The following is a 25,124-nucleotide window of genomic DNA, read 5'->3' as shown; positions in this document are numbered from 1 at the left end:
ATCGATTTTTGCCAAAGAAAATTTGGCAAGCCAAAGCTACAGGGAACTAGCAATTGAGGGCTGAGTCGCGGGCGGACATCTCCTTCTCCTGCGTTCTGACTGGGCAGCCGACGGTGAAAGTGATGTGGTGGCAGCATCCTACTGATTGCATGTATTTTGAAATTTTCAAGTTAACAAACTTTAATTTAAACCATAATATTCATAAATATTATGATCCGTTTATACCATTACATTCCTTGCAGTTTGGTCATTGAAATAAGATCCACTCGGCGATATTTTGACTCTGAAAATATTTAATGACATGTTAGCTTCACATGCTATACTTACATTGTTGACGAGTTTTGGTATAGTTACAATCAAAACATCATTTTTTTCTCCTTATATTTTGGAAGTGGTATGGTAACCATCCAAACGTTATTCTTTTGCCCGCGTTCTGACGTTACCAAGTTTTTGTAAGATTAATATGTGCAACAAACCAAATAGGCCCATGCTCTGGATCTAGAGCTCTGGGCACTTCTCGGGCCATCTCTACGTCGAAAGCAAAGTATTCAGATAGAACAAATGGGCTGCCTTTGTAATTCTTACGTCAGCTGCATGCTTAGTCCGGTCATTTGTACTCCTTGTGCATTGGCTGCAAGTGCAAATAAGGGAGAGCGTCGTGGGTTGGCCACCAAACGGCTAATTGGTTATGCAGGCCGAAGGGATCTATGACATCTTAAGATAACATAAATTAGGATATTTAAAATTAATGGATTTAAAAAAAATTATAAGATAAATCTGTATTAATTTCTATATGCAAGTTTATTTAGTGTGTCAACTCTACATTCAAAAGTTTATAACATATAGTCAAATCTAGAAAACTACTTATAAAAATAAATATGTAAAGGTAGACTGTAAAAAATAAATACAGAAACGTAAAAGACGGTAGAGAGAGCAAACTCGGCATAAGAGATTTTTATCTCGTGATATTGATGACATAAATGTCATCTGTAGTCTATGTTAGAGTAGACATTTAGGCTATAGCTCCTGGACGGCACCCGGTCATGACCCTTAAGCCACCTAGATCTCAAGTAGTTTGAGCGACTAAGCTACCAAGACAAAGCCTCACCACAAGCCTCTCTTCTGGTTACTTGCCGCCATCTTTACTTCGAAGTTTGAGCCAACAAGGCAAGGGTCGTGTCCCTGTACAAGAGTCTTATCGCCACTCCATACTAAGTCAGAGGGTCGACAAACTTGAGCCACTAAAATCCAAGATATCTGCGAGTCACCAAGACTCCAAAGTATCAACGTACCACTTAGTACAAGCTAGGATCACCTCTTAATCCCCTCTGTAGACACAACGCCTAGACACAACTCTCCGTAGGCCTATTAAGACACCTAGACACAACTCTCTGTAGGCCTATTAAGACTAATCATTCTCTAATAATATGCTTAACTATTTTGAATGATCACTTTAAGTATTTTGGTGGCTTTGATGTCTTCTCAAATATATGTGAGTTTCTCTGAACTCCAACACCATCAAATGATCAAGTGGATGGGTATTTATAGTCTTAACCTTGTGAACTAGTTGTTGCCCCAAAGGTCATAATTTGTTGTACTCATCGGATGGTTCGGCATGTGCAACATTACAAGCACCGAAACATTCAACGTGTACTCTCTACGAACTAGACGTCAGAACTCCACTTTTTTTCTTATGAATGCCGGAAAGTCCTCTTTGAACGTCGGAACATCTGGCGTGCATACGATGCCAACCGAGCCATTTGCATCCTCTCTGAAAAAAATAGTCTGATGTGTTTATTTTGTGAATGCCGGAATATCCAGTGTGTATTAGACTGCGCTACAGACTTTTTGTGAACACCAGAGTATTTTTCTTTGTGAATGCTGGAGCTTTTTCGTTGTGAGCACCGGACTATCTGATGTGTATAATTTCAGCAGAAACAACAATATGTATTTTAGTCATAACTTTTCGCTCCGAACTTCGATTTTGACGAACTTAGACTCTATGAAAAGCTTGTGAAGAGATCTACAAGATTGTACAAAAATTCATTGTATTTGATCACATAAAAAATTATAAGACAAGTCCAATTCATTTCTCTCATTGTCCCGACTTCGGTGACTTCTCCTTGTTACATCCATGAGACCTACTAAATCATATACTTGACAAACATATTAGTCTTATTGATTATATTATCATTAATCATCAAAATCACATGCAAGCCCTAAAAGAACCATATTCGCTACACAACCACTACCATGTTTTTTTTTGTTCGGATTGCACCCACTATCACCTGTAACTTTTTCACAGGTCTAGAAGAAGGGGAAGATCACGATGGAGATGAAGAAGAACATTGTGTCTTTTACTCAAAATAATAACTTCTCAATTTATCTATGAGCAATGTGCACAAGCTATATTATTACGTTGTAAAAAAAAGGAGCAATACACATAAGATATGTTTTTAAGTAACCAACAATTCTACACCAAGGACTTCAGAAGGACAATATGTCTTCGTCAGATGCTTGAGCCCAATCAGAGGCGGAGAAGGGGCCTGACCGCACCTCTTGTATTCTACGCAAGCACACCATATTTACACATACATGAGTGCATCCCTATCACACATCTATGGATGGTATTATTGAAAATGCCCGCGTGTGCATAAATTATGAGCACTGGGATTTAAACCCTGATGGATGGAGTCGTACCCTCCATCACCACACCATGAAGTGGTTCCCATGCGTGTAAACTTTGGTTGTCAGCTAGTCCACCTATGCACTCGGTTTCTGACTCATGTCATTATACTCTTTCTTGGCAACAATTCTTTTTATCACGGAATCAGACATGCTATTGATATTGGTACACTACTGCAGAAACTCTCATCAGTGGTGGTTCAAAATCGCCATCAATGACATGTTTTGAACTTCCACTAATTAATCGGCACTGATAAATACTGACTATTAGTGTCGGGTATGGAACCGGTACTGAAAATCACTATCAGTGCCGATTCTTGGATTCAACCGGTACTAATAGTACACCTATTAGTTCTGATTGGTATTACCAACTGGCACTAATAGGTTTCCCGCTCTTTTTAAATTCTAGCGGTTGCTGCTAATATCGTGCCCATTGTCACAGTATATATACACCACATACATGTCAAGTTTCATTACAATAATGATAAAGAGTTTAAGGTTTCTTGTTAATCGAAGGGTCTGAACTCTCCCCTTTCTGGTTGGATGAAGGTAATGAGAGAGGGGAGCCAATTTCATGGTACTCGCCGGTTGGATTGATGATTTGGTTATTAATGAACCCGATAAGTTGTTCTTTAAGTACGTTGATTTTAATAGGCATGAGACGATATCTGGACAGCTTGAGGAGCTACAATTTTAAGAATTGAATAAATAAATCCTTATGAACACGTATTGGACCTGAAAGTTAGTCATCAATATGTATGCCGCCTACCTCAGCATTGGCCACCTGGAGCAACGCGTCTCCGTTGAATCCGCGCATGAATTCTATTATATAAAAACCCAACAAATTATTGTCTGGACCTTGCTTCCTACAAGGAAAGTCATGTCGAACTATCCATTCTTTTGTGAATAGCCAGTGTCTAATACTCTTCTTGATGTATCGTAGGTATACTCTGTATGTGTGTGATTATTACCGTAAGTAGACTTAGATTCAATCAAATCAAATATTACAAGAGCAATAATGAAATGATTGGGTTTTACCTTTGTAGCAAGTCCATGACGGGTTGATAGGTTTTTTTGGATTATTTTTTGAGTCGTAGATCTTGCTAATGTCTGACTGGATGACAAGGAAGATCCAGTGATAACTGCACATAGGTCACTATAGGTTAGTTGATCCTAATTTCTAATGATGTATTACTCAAAAAGAGTAGATCATTCATGGAGGGAAACACATATTCAAAGTGGTAGGGTAAAAATATGTACTTCTTCAATTGTAGCTTCAGAATACACTTCAATGCATAGTTCTCAGTTTTTTTTGGGATCGGATTCGATCATTGTCGAGTTTACATGATGTGGGTCGATGTATCCCACATGCTAGATGTCGTCTGTCCTGCATCTTTGTACCTCCATTCTACACAAGGAATGAGTTAAGACATTCAATCCAATGGTATAGAAATATATATTGTGAATTATACACATTCGACACTTACAGAGTCCAAAAACTCAAGATAGACACGTAGATCATCTTTATACATCTAACAATGAGAAAGTTGCAATTCTTTCCTAAATTAGATCTCATAACCATGGAACAAGCACCAACCATCAACCCTAGAGCAATCTACCAAGTAAATCTATTTAAAAATAAAATATAGATCATCTCACTAACCTTAGAGCAGTTAACTCCTACAAATCTTAAATCCTCCAACCGCAAGACGGCAAAAAAATGGCAGCCGATGTTGTTTGCTTGGGTTCGCGACAGCTTTCTTCTGGTCGAGTTAGGGAAGAAGGTGGGCTTTTATACTATAGCAAGTATCAATGCTGATTCTTAGCTCCTCAATCGTTGTTCGCGTGTGGGAGCTTAAGAACCGGCACTGATCCGTCTTTAGTAGCAGTTACTGTTGAACTGACACTGATGGGACACTGCATATGTGGTGTTCTGTAGTAGTGGCAGAACCAACACAAACTTCATGTTTTCTAGCGGAGCAGCATATAAAAGCCAAAGAACTTAAGAGCTCATTGGCATATAAACTAATTTTATCTATTATTTATGTTTTGAGTATTATATGTCTTTTTTAACATAATGTATTTACTATTTATAGTTATTGTGAATGCTCGTAACGAAATGTTTTTTCTTGCAAAACTTCACTAGGTTTAAAGTGTTTGTCCTTAATGATCATGATTCATGTTACATTACTCTACTCTTTATTGATTTGAGCTATAGTTATTTTCTGCTATAGAGATTTTTTAGCAACTTTTATGGTAGGCCCATATGAAACTAGCAAATACAATATTAGGACGTTGAATGGATATATATCATCATCTATTATATGAAAGGTCATATATTTACTATTGTGGGTGAATTTGTATATGAATAAGAATAAAAATATTTTAAATTGATCATGAAAAATAAACTCATCTCAACACATATATTTTATTATTCTAAAAACAATTCAAATTTGACTCTCTTCGTCCCCTATCGCCCAAACCTGATTTCACTCCTGAGCCCAATGAAGCACCCGGCATGTTGTTTTGGGAACCTAGTACTCCATTCATGTATGTACATGCCATGACGCGAGCTACTTGTCTTTTTAGAAACAATCTCGAGTCACGTCCAGAATCAGGAATCTAATTCGTAGGACACCTTTGGGGTTTAAGCTGCTTCATGGGTATTTTATTTGAAATTCCCGTCAATGGATGTGTTCAAAACAAACATTGGCTACGAGTAACAGATTTGGATTGTGGAATTTTTATTTTTTTGGCCCTTTTCAAAAATAGTTTTTACAAATGGAACCTCTGCGAAAAGATGTCCAGAAATAGATCTTTTTCATGACGCCACTACCTTGGCATCGTGCTATGCCACGTCGGATGAGCGCTGGAAGTGCCTGGATGACATGGCCTAGTATGTGCCAAAGGCCTTGGCGCAATTGTTAAAGGAACAACGCCAGATAACTTGGCACTGTGTTACCAGAATACATAACCGGGCCTGCTTCTTTACCTCTGTCCTCTTCCCTCACTTTCCCCATTCGACTTTGAACCTCTCTTCAGCGCTGGCGCCACCCCTCTCTCCTTCCTCTCCTTCCCACCCTAAAATCCATCAAATCCGAATGGATTGAAGCCTTCTTTTTTGGGGGAAAAGGATTGGCAAGGTAATCCCCCTCCCATCCACTAATTATTTGCAATACAAAATTGTGATGAGATTGGGAGGTACCTCTAGAATCTAGGGTTTGTTGCAATGTTTGGTTGGTAGGTCATCTTTGCTTATTAGCGATGCGAGTTATGGAAAATTATATATGTAGTGCTTAAGGTAGTTTAACATATGTCTATCAAGTATTTACTCAATGGACCTTGGTGCACTTATATATGTAGATTTTCATTTAGTTAGATTTATGCATATCAATTACATCTTAACAATTCAGGGTGGAATCTACAGGGTTAAGATGTCATTGAGTTGTAGAGTGCCTAGGCCAAGGGATAATAAACACTATCCTACCGTCAAAGATTGCGATGCCATGGTGCCTCCCATTATTCCCATTCTGAACTGCGAATGTGGAGTGCTTACTACACTTGTGCGGACAATCAGGTAAGTACATAGTAACCTTTTTATAGTAATAATGAAACTATATGGTTGTTAATATATTTTTCACAATTTGACAGGATGACATGAGATGCTTCTTCTTCCAGTGGATTGATGGCCCAGATATGTATGACCTGTATCATCACATAACTCTGTACCGTTAGTTCAAGCACTGGGTGCCGCCTCCACCTAACCCACCAAAAATGACAGAGGAGGAGAAGGAGGAAGCTAGTGCTAGGCGTGTGAGTAACCCCCTTGTTCCATTGTGGTGTCCGTGCACAACCGTAGTGTCCGCTTGTGGGTTTGACATATACTCATTTATTCCGTTACTCAAGATAGGACCATGTAAGTTGTGAAACATGTGAATCATAATGATGATTTTGTACTATTTGTATGTTAATTTGGACATGGTTGCAGGATGGTTGGGTTGTTTGCAACTTCTAAGAGTTCATATATGGTCTGGAGTCGTATTGGTCGGAGGAGGAAGAAGTAGTAGAATACATGTCATATGACAAGATGCCATGCGACGATAACCCACCGATAAAGTGTTAGTGTGGGATCCCGAGTCAGAAGGGTGTAGTTCCATATGACCTTGGATATAGATACTTTTGTGGTAACATGGTCGGTGATGACTGGGTGAGTTACCGAATTGTGGAATCATTTGTGTTGGTTATTTGAAAGTCTAACTTGTAGAAACTATGTTGCAGAAGACATGGAGGTGCAATTGGGAGCCTACAAAGGTTGATGTGAACTATTGGAGTGTATACACGGGCTCGAACCTTTAGCTAAGAAGAGGAGAACTCAAAATATTGAGAACGAGATAAGGAGTAGGTATAATGTGCCATCTCCATTGTGTGATGTTTGAAGTCAGATTATTAGAGGGGATAAATTAGGTATGAAGGAAGCGATGCTGTGGTGGAGGAAGAATCGTGACAAATAACCACCGCCGTGTAAAGGGAATGAGCAATGAGTGACGGAAAGAGAAGGCCAAAAACTGAAGTTCAAGTCATACAAAGAGGCTATGGATTGGTATGATAGGAGATGTAAAGCTCAAGAGGAGGTGGCTAAAGAGGTGCAACTGGAGATGATGAAGTGACTTGTTGTAAATCTGACTATAGTTGTACCCGATTAGGGGTGAAAACGGCTCGGATACGGATGGATAATGGTCATACAGTATCCTTATCCTTATTTTTAATCGGAAACGAAAATGAATATGGAAACAAATACAGATAATATTGGAATCAAATACGGTGCAGATACGAATCGAATACAGATACAAATCCAGATATCTGTTAAATGATAAAGACCCCTTAAATTGTGTGTACAAAAACAACAAAAATAACAATGTAGTATAACTTCACACATAAAGAAAATAAATTATGCATATAAAAACAACAAAAATAACAATATAGTGTAACTTCACACATAATAGAAACCCATAGTTTGTCACAAGTTGACAACATAAATTGCTCCATCACAAGCTCATAAAATACATAGTACATAGTTCATCAAGTCATAAAATACATAGTTCATCACAAGCTCATAAAATACATAGTCCATTACATTTCCTAATTTAGATAGTTGTTGACTTGCTGCTCCACAATCGATATCATTCCTCTATTTCATTGTCCGACTCCATCATGTCCTCCTCCTCCCCCATATCATCCGCAATTGTATTCTCTTTTAGCGGCCCTACAATCTGCAAAGACAAGGATTCCTAGAAAATAACTGAAAGCAAGCAACACATTTCTGCAAAGCTACCCAAAACATTCCTTTTGTTTAAGGTTCTTTCCTTTTATCTTTGTGAAGCAAAAGGGCAGGATTGTCGTGCATAACATACAGATGCAGTCATACAGGTGCAAAACTTATAACTTAAAAGCAAGATCTCAAAGCAATACATATTGAAATATGTATATCCTAGATAAGTTTCTGTATGATTGGGTATTATAGTTAGATAAGAAAAAAGCAAAATGTTTCCATCAAGCTTGCGAAACGCCGCTCAAGACCCTCCATGTCCAACTCGGTCATCACAGATGCAATGGTTCCACCTGAGAATTAGTAAAAGATTAATTAGCTATAGATATTCTCTCACATAATAGACAAACCATTCAAGCAAAACTAATATGTTACCTTTTCCAGATGTTGCAGTCCAATCTTTAGTACAAATTAAAGCTTGCACAATCTCAGGGTCTAGACGGGTGCGAAATGGGTCAACAACCCGTCCACCATCACTGAATGCTAACTCCGAAGCAACCATCAACACTTGAATAGCTAATACATCATGAGCAAGTCAGGAGAGAATAGGGAGTTTAGCTTGTTTGAGCTTCCACCATGACAAAATGTCAAATGTTCGGTCTTTTGCGGTCCACTTCACTAACGGTTGCTCCATATACACTTCCAACTCAGATTTGGTACCCTTGCTTGACTCACTACTGTTATGCAAGAAGTTCTCAATATCGATATCATTATCATCATCTAACTCATCCAGAACATCTAGTTGAGATTGCACGGTAGCACTAGCTGTTCTCGTTGAAGTTGCATTTGAAGTGGAGGCATAAGCTTGAACAATTGGTTTACAACACTAATAAACTTATCAAACTCTTGTGTAGCATTTGTGGGGTAGATCTTTTCTGCAAAATATTCTACCAACTTTATCTTGTATCTAGGATCTAGAAAGCTTGCTACAGATAGTGCCATGTTGGACTTCTCCTGATACTTATTATATTTAATTTGCATGGAAACTGCCACAGCCTTAATTACTCCATTAGAATTGACACACCATTCTACAATTGCAAGCTTAATTTGACAAAACTTTTTGAAGAACAGATTTGCAGTTGGATATGAAGTTCCAGAGAAGATCTCAGTAGCATCACAAAATGGCTTTAAGCATGCATAAATTGATGTGCACTAGGCCAATTTGCCTTAGTTGGTTTATATTTCTCATACTTCTTTTCTTGCCTAAGGAAAAGCCTACCAAAAGCTTCTTGATAACAAATAGCACTCCTTAACATGAGATACATGGAGTTTCACCTAGTTGGAACATCCAAGGTGAGACCCTTTAAGATATCCAAGTCAAATTCTGATGCACACTTCTTAAACTCCTTAAATTGTAATGGAGAATTCTTCACAATTGTAATTGTATTTTTGATATTAGAAATAACTGATGCAATTTGTTTCAAACCATCTTGAGCAACAAGATTTAAAATGTGATTGAAACATCTCACATGAAAAAAGAGCACATCACAGATTAAGAGAGATATCTTACTAAGCTTGGTTACTACCCCATGAACACATTTATCATTTGCTGAGGCATTGTCCAAAGTAACTGCAAAAAATCTCCTATCAAGATTCCAGTTAATCATGCTATCATAAAATCCTGAGCACAACTTCTTTTCATCATGATGACCTCCTACATGCATGAACTTAACAATTCTCTTTTGCATGCACCAATTGTCATCTATCTAATGCACTGTGATACACATATAGCCTTTGTTTTGGTTGGATGTCCACATATCCATGGTTGTACTAAGCTGACAATTGATCATTTTAAATACTCATACAATTTTTTCTTTTCCTCTACAAAGATGTTTAATATATCTTTCCTCACCATAATGTGACTTTTAATCGGAAAAGTAGAGCGCAAAGACTTAAAATCCACAAAGTACTCATGTTCGACTATATTAAAGGTATATTCATGCATAGTAATTGCAAAATAAAATTTCTTCAAACTAGCAGCCTCTTCATACCTATAAGTCTCAACCGAAGCAATGGAGCTGTTAACCTCTTCCTTCTTCAAATTGAGTTTTTGCTGCCTAGTCAAGATTCAATGTTTGCTATTCAAGTGAGATTTGAAAACGGATGTGCCTCTATGGCTCTCATGCCGAGACTGGTAAGTGCACTGTTTGCATTTGGCCTATTTTTCCACAATCTCAGTGCCATCTTCTGTTGTCTTCTTCTTATCAAACTGTATGAAGTGGTTCCAGATATCAGATGTGCATTTCTTGCTTCTCTTGCAAAGAGGTGCCTTGTTCTCAGCATCTCTCATCAAATCCATACTTGCATGTTGCCTCCCCACCATTAGTGGCACCTGCAGCTTGAAGTTCTGTAATAGGAGGAGGAGTGTCCGAGGGTTATTGTGGTGAAACAATCAGAGGTAAAGCTGGGGATGTCGCCGTTGTGCTTGCAATGTTGCTAGCTTCCATGGCCTTAGTGAAACAATCAAAGGTATTTTAGATCAGCAGCAAATAACCAACAATCTAGTGGATAGAGAGGCACACAAATTTACAGTGACTCAGACAAGGTGGCGACGACAAGCGGACAGGGCGGCGTGGTGGGCGCCCGGTGGCGGATGGGTTGGCGCCCAATGGCGGATGGGTTGGCGGTAGCGCGTGGACGGGGCGGCACAGTGGGTGTCCAGCGATGAATGAGGTGGCGACGGTGCGCGGACAGGGTAGAGCGGTGAGAGCCCGACGGTGGACGAGGTGGCGGCAGCGCACGAACGGGGCGACGCAGTGGGTAACCGGCGGCGAAAGGGGAGGTGGGCGATGAACGAGGTGGCAACAGCGCGTGGATAAGGCAGCGTAGTGGGCGAGTGACGGACAGAGACAAGGCAACTGACAACCTATATGTTGTATGGGATAAGGTTAGGGTTAAGGTCTAAGTGGGTCGTGGTGGACTGGTGGGCTGTTGGTGATGGGCCGGGTGAAAACAGATATCATCCATTTTTAAAAATGACCGGATATCTATACTCGTATCCTTATCTGACCCAAATAGCATTTTCCTTATCCATATAAGAAATATCTGTATCTGTATCCTTATCCAGATAAGAAATATCCATATCCGTATCCAATCCAGAATTATCCGTATCCGATCAAAAATTATCCGTATCCGTATCTGGATAGGACCTTTTGTATCCAAATTTCCGTATACATAGCGGAAATTATCCGCTCCGTTTTCAAGCCTATACCCGATGATGGTGATGATAAGGTGCTAGTTGATAGCGACAAGGACTAGCATGTACATGCTATTAGATGAAACTTCTGGTCAAATATGATTTGTTAAGTGTTATTTCACACTCGATGTATTATTTCAATTCGTGTAACTTAATGATGTAACTTGATGTGAAACAAGTGTGTATTATCCTCGAACCATTTATTTATGGTCGAATGCCATGATGAGAACTATGAATTGGTCTTGATGAAACATAGTTAACTATCATAGTCCGAATAAAAATGGTTGTGTAGTAAATTAAATGAAATACATGTGGGATGGCAGCCTCAGCCTGGAATAGACCACGGTGCCATTACGTGTGATGTTGTTCTTCTTCAAGGCGGTGCCACAATGTCTGGCGTCATTTCACCATAGAACGACACCACTGATCTATTCGGCATAGAAGGTTTGGTCGTCGGGGAAGGTACATCGTGCCAAAATGTGGCGTTGTATTTCAATTACTTGGGGACATATTTATTAGGAAGTACGTCCCCACCCATCTCATTTTGGACCCTCTTCCTCGGACCTTTCTTCTTTCACAGTAGGGCTTTATCCGTCATGTACCAAGGACAAAAATATGGTTCCCATTGATCTTCGTCAAGAAACAGTTCAAATTGAGGAGTTCAAATACACAATAACAACCCTACACTGTAGTAGCGCGCCATTCAAACCGACGCCTCCACATCAACACCACAATCTCGACAAGCTATGATCATGTGGGGAACATGGCATAGGCAATAAGGTCAGTACACCACATGTGCAAGTATTCATGGTGATAACCACCTTGTGCTTTTGTGCACCGCGATGCTCTCCTCCTACAGTCATTCTCCTTCCCTCAATAACCTCATATATCGATGTGTTCATATCAAAACAACTCATCTTTTGAGCATTCACGCTCTTCTTTGCCTTGGCAAGGTCGCTAGCAACCCCTGGTGCCCACATCTTGTTTCTCACCGTTAGAGCCTTAGCATGATGGATCCAGTCTACGAACCACATGGCACACTTGTAGAAAGTGTACGAGGCAATTGCGGTAACAAACAACGAACGGACACCCTTAAGCAAACTATTGAAGATCTCGACCATGTTGCTTATCATGAACCCGTGGCGTCGGCCTCCGTATCGTGCACATTTTTTCACTAGGCATCAAACCATTAAGGAATTATTTCCCCTGCTCATTTGTCTTCTACATTAGCTTCTTCGAATAGGTGTGGCTCCATTTGTCGACACACCTCCTCGAATAGCTTGAAATTACCTCTAATGTTATCATGCCCTATAAAATTTTGTGCCAAGTGTCTCGTGCACCATAGATGATGCACTTGTCCATGCCCCCTATGTCCTCTCTGATCGTATTCAAAATGCCAACATGCATATCAAATATTATACAAACTACATGGGAAGGTCCCACAACCACTCTCCTGGCAAGCATCAGGAACCACCCCCAACTAGAAGTTCTCCCTTTCTCAACTAGATCGATTGCCAGATGAACCAACTAATGATCTGCATATACCCTAATAGCAATAAGTAGCATGCCCTCATACTTCCCTGTTGGAAAAGTCCCATCATGGAGAAGACGTCCCGATAATACTTGAAAGCTTCTATGCATTGTCCAAACATCCAAAATGCCCTGAAGAATATCTGCCTCTCATCACCCTTCCGCACGGTACTTGGTTTTAGCACATACTCGAAATGCATCCTAGGATTCCTCGCTTTCATTGCATGCAACATGGCCAGGAAACGCTCGTATACTTAAGCCCAATCCCCATAGCACATCTTCAGGGCACGCTACTTCTAGCGACACGCTTTGCCATACTTAATGCAATAGTTCCAAATAATTGCAACCATCTCAATGAAGGCGCACACAGGCATCGTAGGCATATGCTTGATCGTATTGACTAACCGGTTGGCAATGAACTTCGATGTCAATTGTTAGTGCTTTATCTCAGGCTTAGTGGTACCACAAGTGTGAGGCTACACAACGCTAGTAATCTTCCATTGATCCATTCTAGTCTTGCACGCCCGTACGGTCCACTGACAACATTTCTGCATTTGATTACGTACCGCCTTTTCTCGTGCGAGTGAACAACACGATAGGGTCGGTGGTGCAAAACTGCATATTCCTGCATACATAGCTTCAACGCTTCCATAGTTGGGAAGATCATCCCCTTACTAATGATATTGGCTGAATCAACAAGTGAGGCACAATTCCTTTCGTACTCCGCATCAGCCACTGCTCTATACGCCTTACTAAGGTCCCTGAAATTAGGCACAAGGGGATCACGTCCTTTAACTAGCTTCCTTAAGGTAGCAATCTCTCTAGCGGACAACTGCGCCACCGGTCAGTCATCATCTGAGTGAATAACTCTCTCGTCCTCGTACGTCTTGTTGTCATCGAAAACACCTATGTCCACCCAGTCGGCTCTGATGCTAACTCCAACTAAATCATTAGGAACCATGTCTCAAACATTAGCAACAATTAGTGATTCCATCATGTCACCATGAGAGACTTTTGCACCTTCTAGAACCTCCTATGTCAAAGGCTCAGTATCCAAATTGAGTTCCACATCATCATCAATCGGTGATGATTGTTCAACAACAGTGATAAGGTGAAGGTAATGCAAACAGCTAGGGTGCATTTTTCTATTGGTTAATACCATGATTGTGTTGATTACCCATGCAAGCATGTTCACTTTTGTTAGGATGACCATGGGAGTTTGATACTGATGCAACACATCATGGTAAAAGTAATAAGTACACTCTTATGCATAAAAAGAAAGAAAATAACTTTTCTACCTTTAAACTCTGCTGAAACTGTGAAATGTGAATAAAAGATAGCTAAAAATAAGAGAAAATAGTTTGAGAATGAATCTGAAAATCAGCAAGTAGTGGAAAAAGTTTTTCCACCCAAAAAGGAGAAAACAACAACAACTTCCAAGTCCGATGAAATTAGACTAAAAGGGTGTGTTATGTTTGCTACTAAATCTGACATTACTAAAATTTCTGATAATGAGCTATCATGTTATGCTTTGATATGCAAATATGCTTTAGTTTGTGGATGTATTTTCGGCTGAGGTACCCCGAGATTACCACTTATTCAAGGGATTGAATATCAAATTGATTTGATTTCAGAAGCAATTTTGCCAAACCGTGCTGCATATAGGACCAACCCGGAAGAGACTAAGGAAATTCAGTGATAAGTCCAAGATCTTTTGGACCGCGGGTATGCACGAGAAAGTATTAGTCCTTGTGTTGTTCCCGTTCTTTTGGTTCCTAAGAAAGACAGTAGTTGGCGTATGTGTGTTGATTGTAGAGCCATCAATAATATTACTATAAGATATCATCACCCTATCCCTAGGTTAAATGATATGCTTGACGAGTTGAGTGATTCTATAATTTTCACTAAAATTGACTTGTGAAGTGGATACGACCATATTAGAATGAAACTTAGAGATGAATGAAAGACTGCATTTAAAACTAAGTTTGGTTTGTATAAGTGGTTAGTAATACCTTTTGAGTTAACTAATGTACCTAATACTTTCATACGATTGATGAACGAAGTTTTACGTGCTTTTATTAGGAGATTTGTGGTGGTTTACTTTGATGATATCTTGATTTACAGCAAGTCAGATGAACTACACTTTGATCACTTACGTGCTGTTTTTCACGCTTTGAGAGATGCACGTCTGTTTGATAACCTCGAAAAGTGCACCTTTTGCATGGATCGAATCTTTTTTATTGGCTATGTTGTTACTCCACAGGGAATAGAGGTGGATGAAACAAAAATTGAAGCCATAAAGAGCTGGTCAACTCCTAAGATTGTTACATAAGTGCGAAGCTTTCATGATCTTGTAGGTTTCTATCGACATTTTGTGCAGGATTTCAGCACCATTGCTGCTCCATTAAACGAGTTGTCAAAGAATTGAGTAGTTTTTAAATAGGGGCCTGCACAAGAACAAGCATTCAAATTGTTGAAAGAGAAGCTTACATATGCTCTATTGCTCCAACTCTCTGATTTTGGTAAGACCTTTGAACTAGAATGTGATGCTAGTGGGATTGAAATTGGAGGTGTGTTAATTTAAGAATGTAAACATGTTGTTTATTTCAGCGAGAAATTAAGTGGGTCAAGTTTAAATTACTCTACTTATGATAAAGAATTGTACGCTTTAGTTCGTGTGCTTGAAACTTGGCAATATTATCTATGGTCCAAATAATTTGTTATACATTCTGATTATGAATCGTTGAAACATATTAGAAGTCAAGCTAAACTGAATAGAAGACATGCTAAATGGGTAGAATTTATTGAGTCTTTTCCATATGTCATAAAACATAAGAAAGGAAAGGACAATGTGATTGCTGATTCGTTTTCTAGACGTTATATCATGTTATCTCAACTTGATCATAAGATTTTTGGTTTAGATACTATTAAAAAATTATATGCTGCTGATTTTGATTTTAAAAAAGTTATTGAATATTGTAAAGAAAGAAAAATATGGAATAAACATGTGCTGAATAACGGATTCCTCTATCGTGCTAACAAGCTATGCATTTCAGCTAGCTTCGTTTGTCTTTTGTTGTTGCAGGAAGCACATGGAGTAGGATTGATGGCACATTTTAGAGCAAAGAAGACTGAAGATGTGATGGCCGCTCATTTCTTTTGGCCAAAGATGAGACGTGACGTCAAGCGCTACGTGTCATGTTGCATCTCTTGCAATAAAGCTAAGTCTCGCTTAAATCCGCATGGTCTTTATATGCCTCTTCCTGTTCCTAGTGCACCTTGAGATGATATTTCTATGAATTTTATTTTATGATTGCCTATGACAAAGAGGGGGAGAGACAAAGAGGGGGGATAGCATATTTGTAATTGTGGATCATTTTTCTAAAATGACATATTTTTAACTTGTCACAAGAGCGATGATGTTACAAACATAGCTGATTTATTTTTCAGTGAAATCGTTCGACTACATGGAATACCTAATACTATCGTCTCAGATCGTGATACAAAGTTTTTGGGTCACTTTTGAAGATCACTTTGGAATAAACTGGAAACAAAGCTATTGTTTTCTACTACGTGTCATTCCCAAACCGATGGTCACCCGGGCCGATCGACAGGCTGAGGGCAATGGAGACAATCCGTTCCGTATAGAGGTCGTCAACCGTACCTTATCGACCATGTTACGGGGTGTTCTAAAGAAAAATTTGAGAATGTGGGAAGAGTGTTTACCGTATATTGAGTTTGCTTACAATGGGTCGGTACACCGCACAATCAAAGTAAGTCCGTTTCAGGTAGTGTATAATTTTAATCACCGTACTTTTATTGATTTACTATTTTTGCTTACTTTTGAAAGACTTAGTTTAGATGCTAAGAAACGTGGTGAATTATTCTTAAGTTGCTTGAAATAATTAAAAAATATATAGAGAGTATGACTGAAAAATATAGGATTGCTGGAAGTAAAGGTAAGAAGGAAATAAAATTTAAACCATATGATTTAGTTTGGTTGCATTTGAGGAATGATAGGTTTTCAGAACTAATGAAGTCAAAATTGATGTCTAGACCTGATGGACTATTTAAGATAATTGAGAAAATCAATGATAATGCATATAAATTGGATCTACATGTAAATTTTAGTGTTAGTCACACATTTAACATTTAAAATTTAAAGTACTATTTAGGAGAAGAAGAAGAGCTTGAATCGATGATGACTCCAATTCAAAAGGGGGAGGATGATGAGCCTATGGCTCCTTCGGATACAATCAATGCCGTCAATAATTTTCAAATCATACAAAATCCAATTACAAGAGCACGTGCACGACAATTAGACCACTAGGTAAACTCGTTCATTGTTGTTGATGCTTCCTTAGATGAATTACTACTAAATTCTTATAATATTTAATTGCTTAGAAACGTGGAAGAAGCACCGCAACCTTACTCGGACGTCACCCCCGAAGGTCAAGTCTACTCGAACTCGAGGCTGAGCTCTAGTCGTGATCGAGTCTCAGGATAACATGTCAGTAAAACGGATATAACTCTCTCATACGAAGTTCATTTTAGGCAATCTTGGACATTCTGAAAACCTTACGATAAGCCATTTCCAATGGAAATGAGGTTGACTAAATATTCCTTATAGTGTAGTCAGAGTCGAAAGAATAAGGTGTTGCGCCATCGTTTTAGATCTAGTTGGGTCTTATAATCGTGTCAGGGTCGGAGTCCAGGTTATGTACGTCTCTTTCCATGGCTGCATAATCCTAGATCGAACTCCTCATGTCCCCCTATATATACACAGTAGCCATCGTAGTTTAGGCTCAATTTTACTTAGATTATTCTATTTTATACAATATCGCCGCTTGTTTGGTTTGTAGAACCCTAACTCGAGTACTTTATTGGTAATTAGTAATATTGAATTGCATCTACCTGTTCTTACTTATGTTCTCGATTCATTTACAGAAAAAGTCTTATTGGCGAGATCAATCGCATCTTGACACGGTTGATAACCACGGAGTAGTGATGCAGTGGTTACGAGTGTTCTCGATTTGATCTGTTCGAAGTTTTTGATCATCAACATCAAAACTTCACTAATCAACTTATCATATTACCGAACGCGCATCACAAAGTATCTAATATTTATGGCGAAAGTAGCAATTCAGAACACGGTAATGCTAGAAAAACATCCTCCAGTGTTTTTTTACTTCAATACATCCTCTAGTGTTGATGGTCGACTTGAATTCATCAATGAGGTCAGCCATATTCATATTCGAATTAGGACGTTTAATCGAACCAGGCTATACTCCAAAAATACATACCCGAATACGTATGGAGCATGCACTTCTTGTATTCTACGGACGGTGTACCGTAACTCGACTCGGGGCCTCGGGCACGCTCCTCCTACTCCTTCCCGTTTCCCTGGGAGGCGGAGGCGGCCTGGCCTGAACACGAACCTTTCGCGAGCCGCCGCCGATCTGCTCCTCCTGACCGCGTAGCCATGAGGCTCCTCCTCCTCGCCGCCTTCGTCCTCTGGGCGGCGGCGGCGGCGGCGTCCATGCCACCCCTCGACACCCTCGGCATCCCCCCGCAAGGTTCCCCACCGGATCTGTCCACGCCTGCTCTCTTCTCCTCTCCCTGTTGCGTTCGCTAGATGCGGTTTTTTGATTCAGCGCTGTTGGTGGTGTAGACGAGGCGTACTACAGGGGCGGCGTGATCAAGTGCAGGGACGGATCGGGCAGGTTCACCAGGGACAAGCTCAACGATGACTTCTGCGACTGCCCCGACGGTACCGACGAGCCTGGTACCGTCTTCTCCTCCTCTTCTTCTTGCCTCAAAAGAAGTCCTTTTTTTCATGGGTTTGATTTCACTGGGATAACTGTGGGGGTTCTTGTCGTTAGTTTAAATTGTGGGAGTTTAAGGATCTAGGATGTAGAAGTGATTATGCTAAAGCTGTGATCTTTTTCTCTGTTAGGTCACTGGTTTTATGAGCTAGTGTTGGAATTGTGGAGAGCAATTAAACAGTTGAAATTATGCATGCAGGGACATCGGCGTGCCCGGAGGGGAAATTCTACTGCAAGAATGCAGGCCATACTCCAATCACGATCTTCTCATCTCGAGTGAATGACGGTATTTGCGGTAAGAGGATCATAATTGCAGGCATTTGTCGTTTTATTGCTTAGTTGTTTTGTTTGAAGTAAAAATGCACATACAAGGCTAGAGAGTAGAGACCGAGAAACTCGTTGGAGCTGTTGTAATGCATGCTGCAATGTTTTGGTAAAATCCCACTGCGGTATTCTAATTCTCTGTATGTGTTCTTTCCTGCCTTCTAGATTGCTGTGATGGGAGTGATGAATACGATAGCAATGTCACCTGTAAGAATACTTGCTGGGAGGCTGGCAAGGCGGCAAGGGAGAATTTGAAGAAGAAAGTGGCTACCTACAAAAGTGGTGCCATTATTCGGAAACAGGAAGTTGAAAGGGCAAAAGAGGCATTAGCTAAAGATGAAGCGGAGTTAGCAAAATTGAAGGGTGAAGAGAAATTACTCCAAGGGCTTGTTGACAAGCTCAAAGGTGCACTCTTTGTAACTACTGGTCTTGAGTCATTTGCCAAAGAGTGATGTGTCAGACAAACACTAACGTTTTATGGATAGTTATGACGTTGACGTATGGCTTTCCGTTTATGCAGAGCAAAAGAGATTAATAGAGAAGGCAGAGGAAGAAGTGCGCTTAAGAAAAGAGAAGGAAGAAAAGAGACTAAAAGATGAAGCTGAAAAGCAAGCCGCTGATGAGAAGAAAGCACCAGATGCTTCTCAGGGAGTAGATTCTAAGGAAACTGATGGGCATGTCCAAGAAGATGAAAGCAAGGTTGGCATTTCATTCTACATTTTCGATGACTTCCTATCGATCTTTTCATTTCTTAAGTACTTTTATCTTAGTTTGAAGAATACATCATCCTTATCTGTGATAATAAATATCTGAAATTGCCTTAAGTTGGGTGTTAGCGTGTCGAGCATGTCTGATATGAATTTTGTATTGTACTTATTATACTTGGGAGAGTTGAACCATTCTTCGAAGGAGTGTAATGCATTAAGTTATTAAAGCATTCACATAGTAATGAAGAAATCAATGCTTGTTGTAGTTTTTATAATTTCCCTGGTCATCCAGCATTCCACTACAATGATAACACCTTAAAGTGCTGGGTCATTTTGAAGCTCCCCATGTGCCCTGGAGACTGGAGGTTCCACTAAACCTGCTCAGAAGCATTTTGTGGAATCATGGTTCACAAGGATGCCCTGTAACTACGGAACATAGACATGGTTAATATTGGCGAACAGATATTGTAGTAAATTGTAATACTCAGATGTAGGTGTTTACTGGGCAGCTTGTTTAGTTCAACTGCAATATAATAGATATTTTATATTACTTTGTTAAATATGTTGAACATAGGTTACTGAACAACATGATGGACATGCCACCAACCATGATAATCATGCACCGGAAAGTGAGACATCTGTTGAGCAGGTATAGTTGAGATTTGGTATTACAAGAACAAAAGTCTAATTGCTAGCATGTCTTTGGAAATTGACCAATTATATGTATTGGGCTTATATGTCAGCATGGTTCTGGAAGCCAAGATGATAATAGCATTGAAGTTGGAACTGTAGATGGATCACCGCCGAAGGAGTCTGCAGCACCTACCAAAGAGCAGGTTGTGTGTTAACCACTATGCAGATCGCTCATGTCATTGCCCTTGTTTAATCGATGTTTCAGTCTTAAGAGCAACAATAGAGATCAGTTTGGTAGCCTTCACCCTTCTAGGAGTTGAACCTGTATAAAAAAACACAGTGCATTTCCTATATCTTATAACTCATATACCAACATTCTCATGGACTCATATGCATCCTTTTCATGATATGTAGTCATTGTAATCAATCTACTTAGTGACAAGTTGCTGCAACCAGTCTATGTCTAAAATGACGTTTAGCTATTCTTTGTAGCGATTCTTTCTAGGAAATCATGATGATTTCAAGTCTAAGGGTATCATAACAGTCCATGTAATAAATGGAACCAGTTGGTGCAGCAAAGGCGCTAAGCGAGTTGAATATGGGACAAAAAAATGAGTCTTCCATACAACCTTTGAATTTTCTTTTGGGACAGTAGGCGAACAAACAAAGCCTGTCGATATTGTAGAAGCCCACCGCAATCCAATCTCAGCCCTAAGCCTGGTTTCTACTTGGGTGGTTTTCTGCTGTCTCATGCAGCAAGCTAGTGATTGAGTGGAATCAGGAATAACTAGTCTGTTGCATCTGAGGGTTCAGTGATCAAGATGCATCAACTGAAATGGGCCTCAAGTCTTAGCAAAATTCGGCCTAGAATGGCCATCAAAATCATTTTACAGAAATTGCCACACCAAATGATCAATCAGTCAATAGAATGCGTTCTGTTGGTCAGTCCAGTTGATTAGCTCTCCAAATGTGTCGTTATGTGTTCGCTAGATACTGATATTTGTGAAGCTATATCTGTGCCAGCAATTCTAAGTCTTTGCGCATCATCATTGTTCTACAGTTGCACTCGGTCAAGGAGTTAAACTTCATAGTGACATTATTCCTATTACTTATACTAGCAAGATACAGGTTAAGACATAGTAACAAAAAAACTTTTTAAAATACACAGTAGGATGCACTTGAGCTATAAGGTTTATTGTTGTTTTGGGATTCCACCACAAGGTATGAAGCATCGTGTTGGTAAATTGCAGGATCCTAGTTCTGACAATCCTGAGGGTTTATCAAGGGAGGAGTTAGGTCGTCTGGTAGCTTCTCGTTGGACTGGAGAAAATGCAAATGAGGTTAGTAAAGAGGATAAGCAGGGGCATGATGATGAGTATGAAATACCGGAACCTGCGGAAGAAGCACTTGAAGATGAATTAGAAATACCAGAACCTGCAGAAGAAAATTATGCTGGTTATCGTTCAGAAGTTGAGGATGACAGGCACAAATTTGATGATGAAGAGTATGACAATGAATCAGAAGATGAATATGTTGATGATCATGAGATTCATGACGAACATGTTGAATCTTATAAATCTGATGATGATCGGGAAGGTGATCACCATTCAGGTAGGGTGTTTTATATAACCCTACTACTATTCCTGTCTTTTTGATATGGTTTTGGTTTATATATAATGTTTTGTTGTTTCAGATGTAACTGCATCAGGACAATCATCATGGCTGGACAAGATTCAGCAAACTGTACAAAATGTTTTCCAAAAATTCAACTTTTTCAAGACCCCTGTGGATTTATCAGGTAATTTGTATATGCTGGTTTCTGATCGGCTGATCCTTCATGATCATGAGGGGATGCTATAACACTTGCACATATACTTTTTTAGAGGCTTCTGGTGTTCGAAAGGAGTATGATGATGCGAGCTCAAAGCTTTCAAAAATTCAGTCTAAGATATCCACACTAACCGAGAAGCTAAAACACGATTTTGGTAAGTGTCATTTGAAGCTTTCTCACTATGTGATTGGGTGCTCCAGGCAGCTGCATAATGAATTGTTTTAGTTTGTTCTTGCCCCAAAAGTTGCTTCTGATTGTCAAGAGTGGTGTTCCTTTAGCAAAAGCAACCCTACTATCATGTTTCTGAGTAGACTGGCACATTTGTTGAAGTTCTGGTGGAAAAGTTGTCATCAAAACTCAAAACGGCTAAAAGCAACTCTTAGAGAAGCTTTTTGCAGGGAAGTGCCTTGAAGATAGAAATAATGAACATCCCTCTCTAAATTTCTATCGAATATATTTTTTGGCTTTTTTATGAACTGAGAGACCTCAAGTTACAGAATTTTCCATTGTAATACCCAAATACCTTCAGCACATATTTACCTATGAACCCTCAGTTCTGCAGAACAATATATTGTCCAGTACTACGAGTTAGTAGCTGTTCTATATGTTGGCTTCATCTTTTTTATTAGTGTAATTAATACATTTCCTCTATAGAGTATAGATGTCTATGGAATTGAAATTTATTGAAACATTCTTGTTAGGTAACGAGAAGGAGTTCTATTACTTTTACGATCAGTGCTTTGAGACCAAGGAGGGCAAGTATGTATACCCAATCTCTCATGTTTCGCTCTTTCTGTTTTGGAACTTCCTATGATTTATCTTATTATCTCTTTTTTTGTTTTTATTTGTGAATTGTGATCGTTATGGATAGGTATCTTTACAAGGTCTGCCCATACAAGAAAGCTTCACAAGCTGAAGGACACAGTTCCACTAACCTGGGGTATGTTTGTTATACTCCTATCAGATCTGCTAAATTCTTAGTGTTTCTATCCGTAACCCATTAATTAAACTTCGTTATGTAGCTATTTTGTTGTGTTCTTTCTAAAAATGGATGAACATACTTTTTAACTGAAAAGACTCATAGTGATATGTTATGGCTATCCATGTGCAAACATTTTTATTCTCCAATGCTATTGGCTTCCTAGCAGGGTGTCCTTGTCAATGGTTAAAATACCTTCAAATGAAGGGTAGTGCTGTTCTTTAGGAAAAATGAACCGCATACATCAATGATTATGTTCTGGAGAGCACACACTTTTGTTCATTGCTAGTGCACTATTGTACTTGCATTTTCAGTGCAATAGTTTGTTAATTGCATAGAACTCAAAGGCTTGAACTGTTCTTTACCTTAAAATGGGTGAGTTTGATCATAGTCATTGGTCATTGATCATCTAGAAATGCAACAAATAGTTGTCCTACTATGTAGGTTTATGGGTCCTTTGCAGATTTATGACTTTTTATGGTGCTATCATACATGATTATGTCCATTCAAATTGTTAATGCAGAAATGTTCTTTAGGGAATGCCCTTTCAGGAATAGCTAGTTGTGTCTAACTGTCTAAACATGTTGCTCTTTTTTACTTTAGCTCTGAATGTCAGCCAGTTTCTAGAATATCTAAATACTGAATTATAGAGATACTGTTCTTTAGGGAAACCCATTTGGGGAATAGTTAACATCAGGAGAGCGTTCGTTTTCCCCCTTTTTTGGTGTCTATATAGCATATGTTGCTCCTGTTTACTGGTGTTTAGCTTTAAATGTAAGTTTCTAGAGTATTTAGATGCTGGATTATAGAGGAGCTGCAGAATGATTTGCTTGATCACCTTTTTTTCATATATTTTTGCCATAAAATGAATTTTCTGCCATCAGGCGCTGGGACAAATTTGAAGAAACCTATAGAGTAATGCGATTTTCGAACGGGGACAGATGCTGGAATGGTCCTGACCGAAGCCTAAAGGTACCTTAATTCACATTTCCTTTCTGTTTGCAGGTCGTAAATTCTAACGCTTTTTACTATTTACATTCTTGTGCAGATTAGGCTTAGATGTGGGTTGAGTAATGAGCTTAATGATGTCGATGAGCCGAGCAGATGCGAGTATGTAGATCTCTATGATATATAATTTCCATCTTTACTAGAAATGCGTACCACGCCATCTTATATTCCTTGTTACTATTTCAGGTATGCCGCTGTGTTGTCAACTCCCGCACTTTGCTCTGAAGAGAAGCTGAAGGTTCTTTCTCGTTCTTTAACAAACTCGTTTTTCTTTTTTTTCTAAAGAGATTTGAACCTTATGGACTTGTGCCTGATGTTACAGGAGCTACAAAACAAACTTGATGCCATGTCTTCAAACCAGCCCGACCATGATGAGCTCTAGACTATTCTGGTCTGATGGCATAATAAAATATCATCAGGAAGCATAACCCTCACAGTTAGTTCATAACCATAAGAGAGGTTGAGAAGGCGTATGAAGTTATGAACAGAAAAGGACAAAGCTGGAGTTCTTAAATGGTTCAGATCGCCACCTAGGCAACGTTAACTTGGCTAGGTTTTTTTTTTTTTTTTTTTTTTTGGGGATCTGAATGGTAGGATGTTGCAATATTCCGCCTCATCCAGATTTGTTGGTAGAGGCAGCTGCAACTGAGCTCTTCTTTTTTGTTTGACAATTTATCTAGCTATTTAGGTAAAGATGCTAGACTGTTGTTAGAGATGAAAAGGGACTTGTCCCGTTCCGATCTGTTTTTTTATATTTTTTTGACTGTTTTGGGATTTTTAGATCTTACCTGAAAATGGGATGAAAATGAGAAAATTAATTCGAAAATGGGGCCGAAAATGGTTTAGGCCTCATGTCTGTATCGTTGAAATCCCGTTTCTAGGTGGGATGTTTCCATTTTTAGCCTGTTTAGTGGTCCGATTCCCCTCACCTCTTCTCTGTTCTCCTATTAGAACTCATGGCCATGGGTGGTCGGGGCCCGGGGGAGTGGTGGCGCCGGTGGTGGTAGTGGCGGGCAGTGATTGGGTGGGTGGGGGTTTGGAAGCGAAAAAGCTGATCTGAGCACGCCCGCGGCGTGATGG

At 39.5% G+C, this 25,124-nt stretch overlaps 1 protein-coding gene across 1 annotated transcript; it reads left to right on the top strand.

The window, feature by feature from the left end:
* Window positions 1-18,081: 18,081 nt before the first annotated feature.
* LOC133899534 (glucosidase 2 subunit beta-like) lies at window positions 18,082-24,781 on the top strand. Its single transcript, XM_062340527.1, has 16 exons — window positions 18,082-18,313; window positions 18,409-18,522; window positions 18,762-18,857; window positions 19,052-19,291; window positions 19,407-19,585; window positions 20,168-20,242; window positions 20,337-20,429; window positions 21,477-21,837; window positions 21,920-22,024; window positions 22,110-22,211; window positions 22,759-22,816; window positions 22,929-22,997; window positions 23,921-24,008; window positions 24,085-24,146; window positions 24,231-24,282; window positions 24,367-24,781. Exons 1-16 carry the CDS (start codon window positions 18,220-18,222, stop codon window positions 24,424-24,426), a joined length of 1,848 nt encoding a protein of 615 aa, XP_062196511.1. The 5' UTR covers window positions 18,082-18,219; the 3' UTR covers window positions 24,427-24,781.
* The last annotated feature ends 343 nt before the right edge of the window (window positions 24,782-25,124 follow it).

The sequence above is a fragment of the Phragmites australis genome, chromosome 2, assembly GCF_958298935.1.
Source record: "Phragmites australis chromosome 2, lpPhrAust1.1, whole genome shotgun sequence".
NCBI classification, from domain to species: Eukaryota; Viridiplantae; Streptophyta; class Magnoliopsida; order Poales; family Poaceae; genus Phragmites; species Phragmites australis.
Note: the sequence above shows the minus strand (reverse complement) of the source record. Positions and strands in the feature narration are given on the sequence as shown.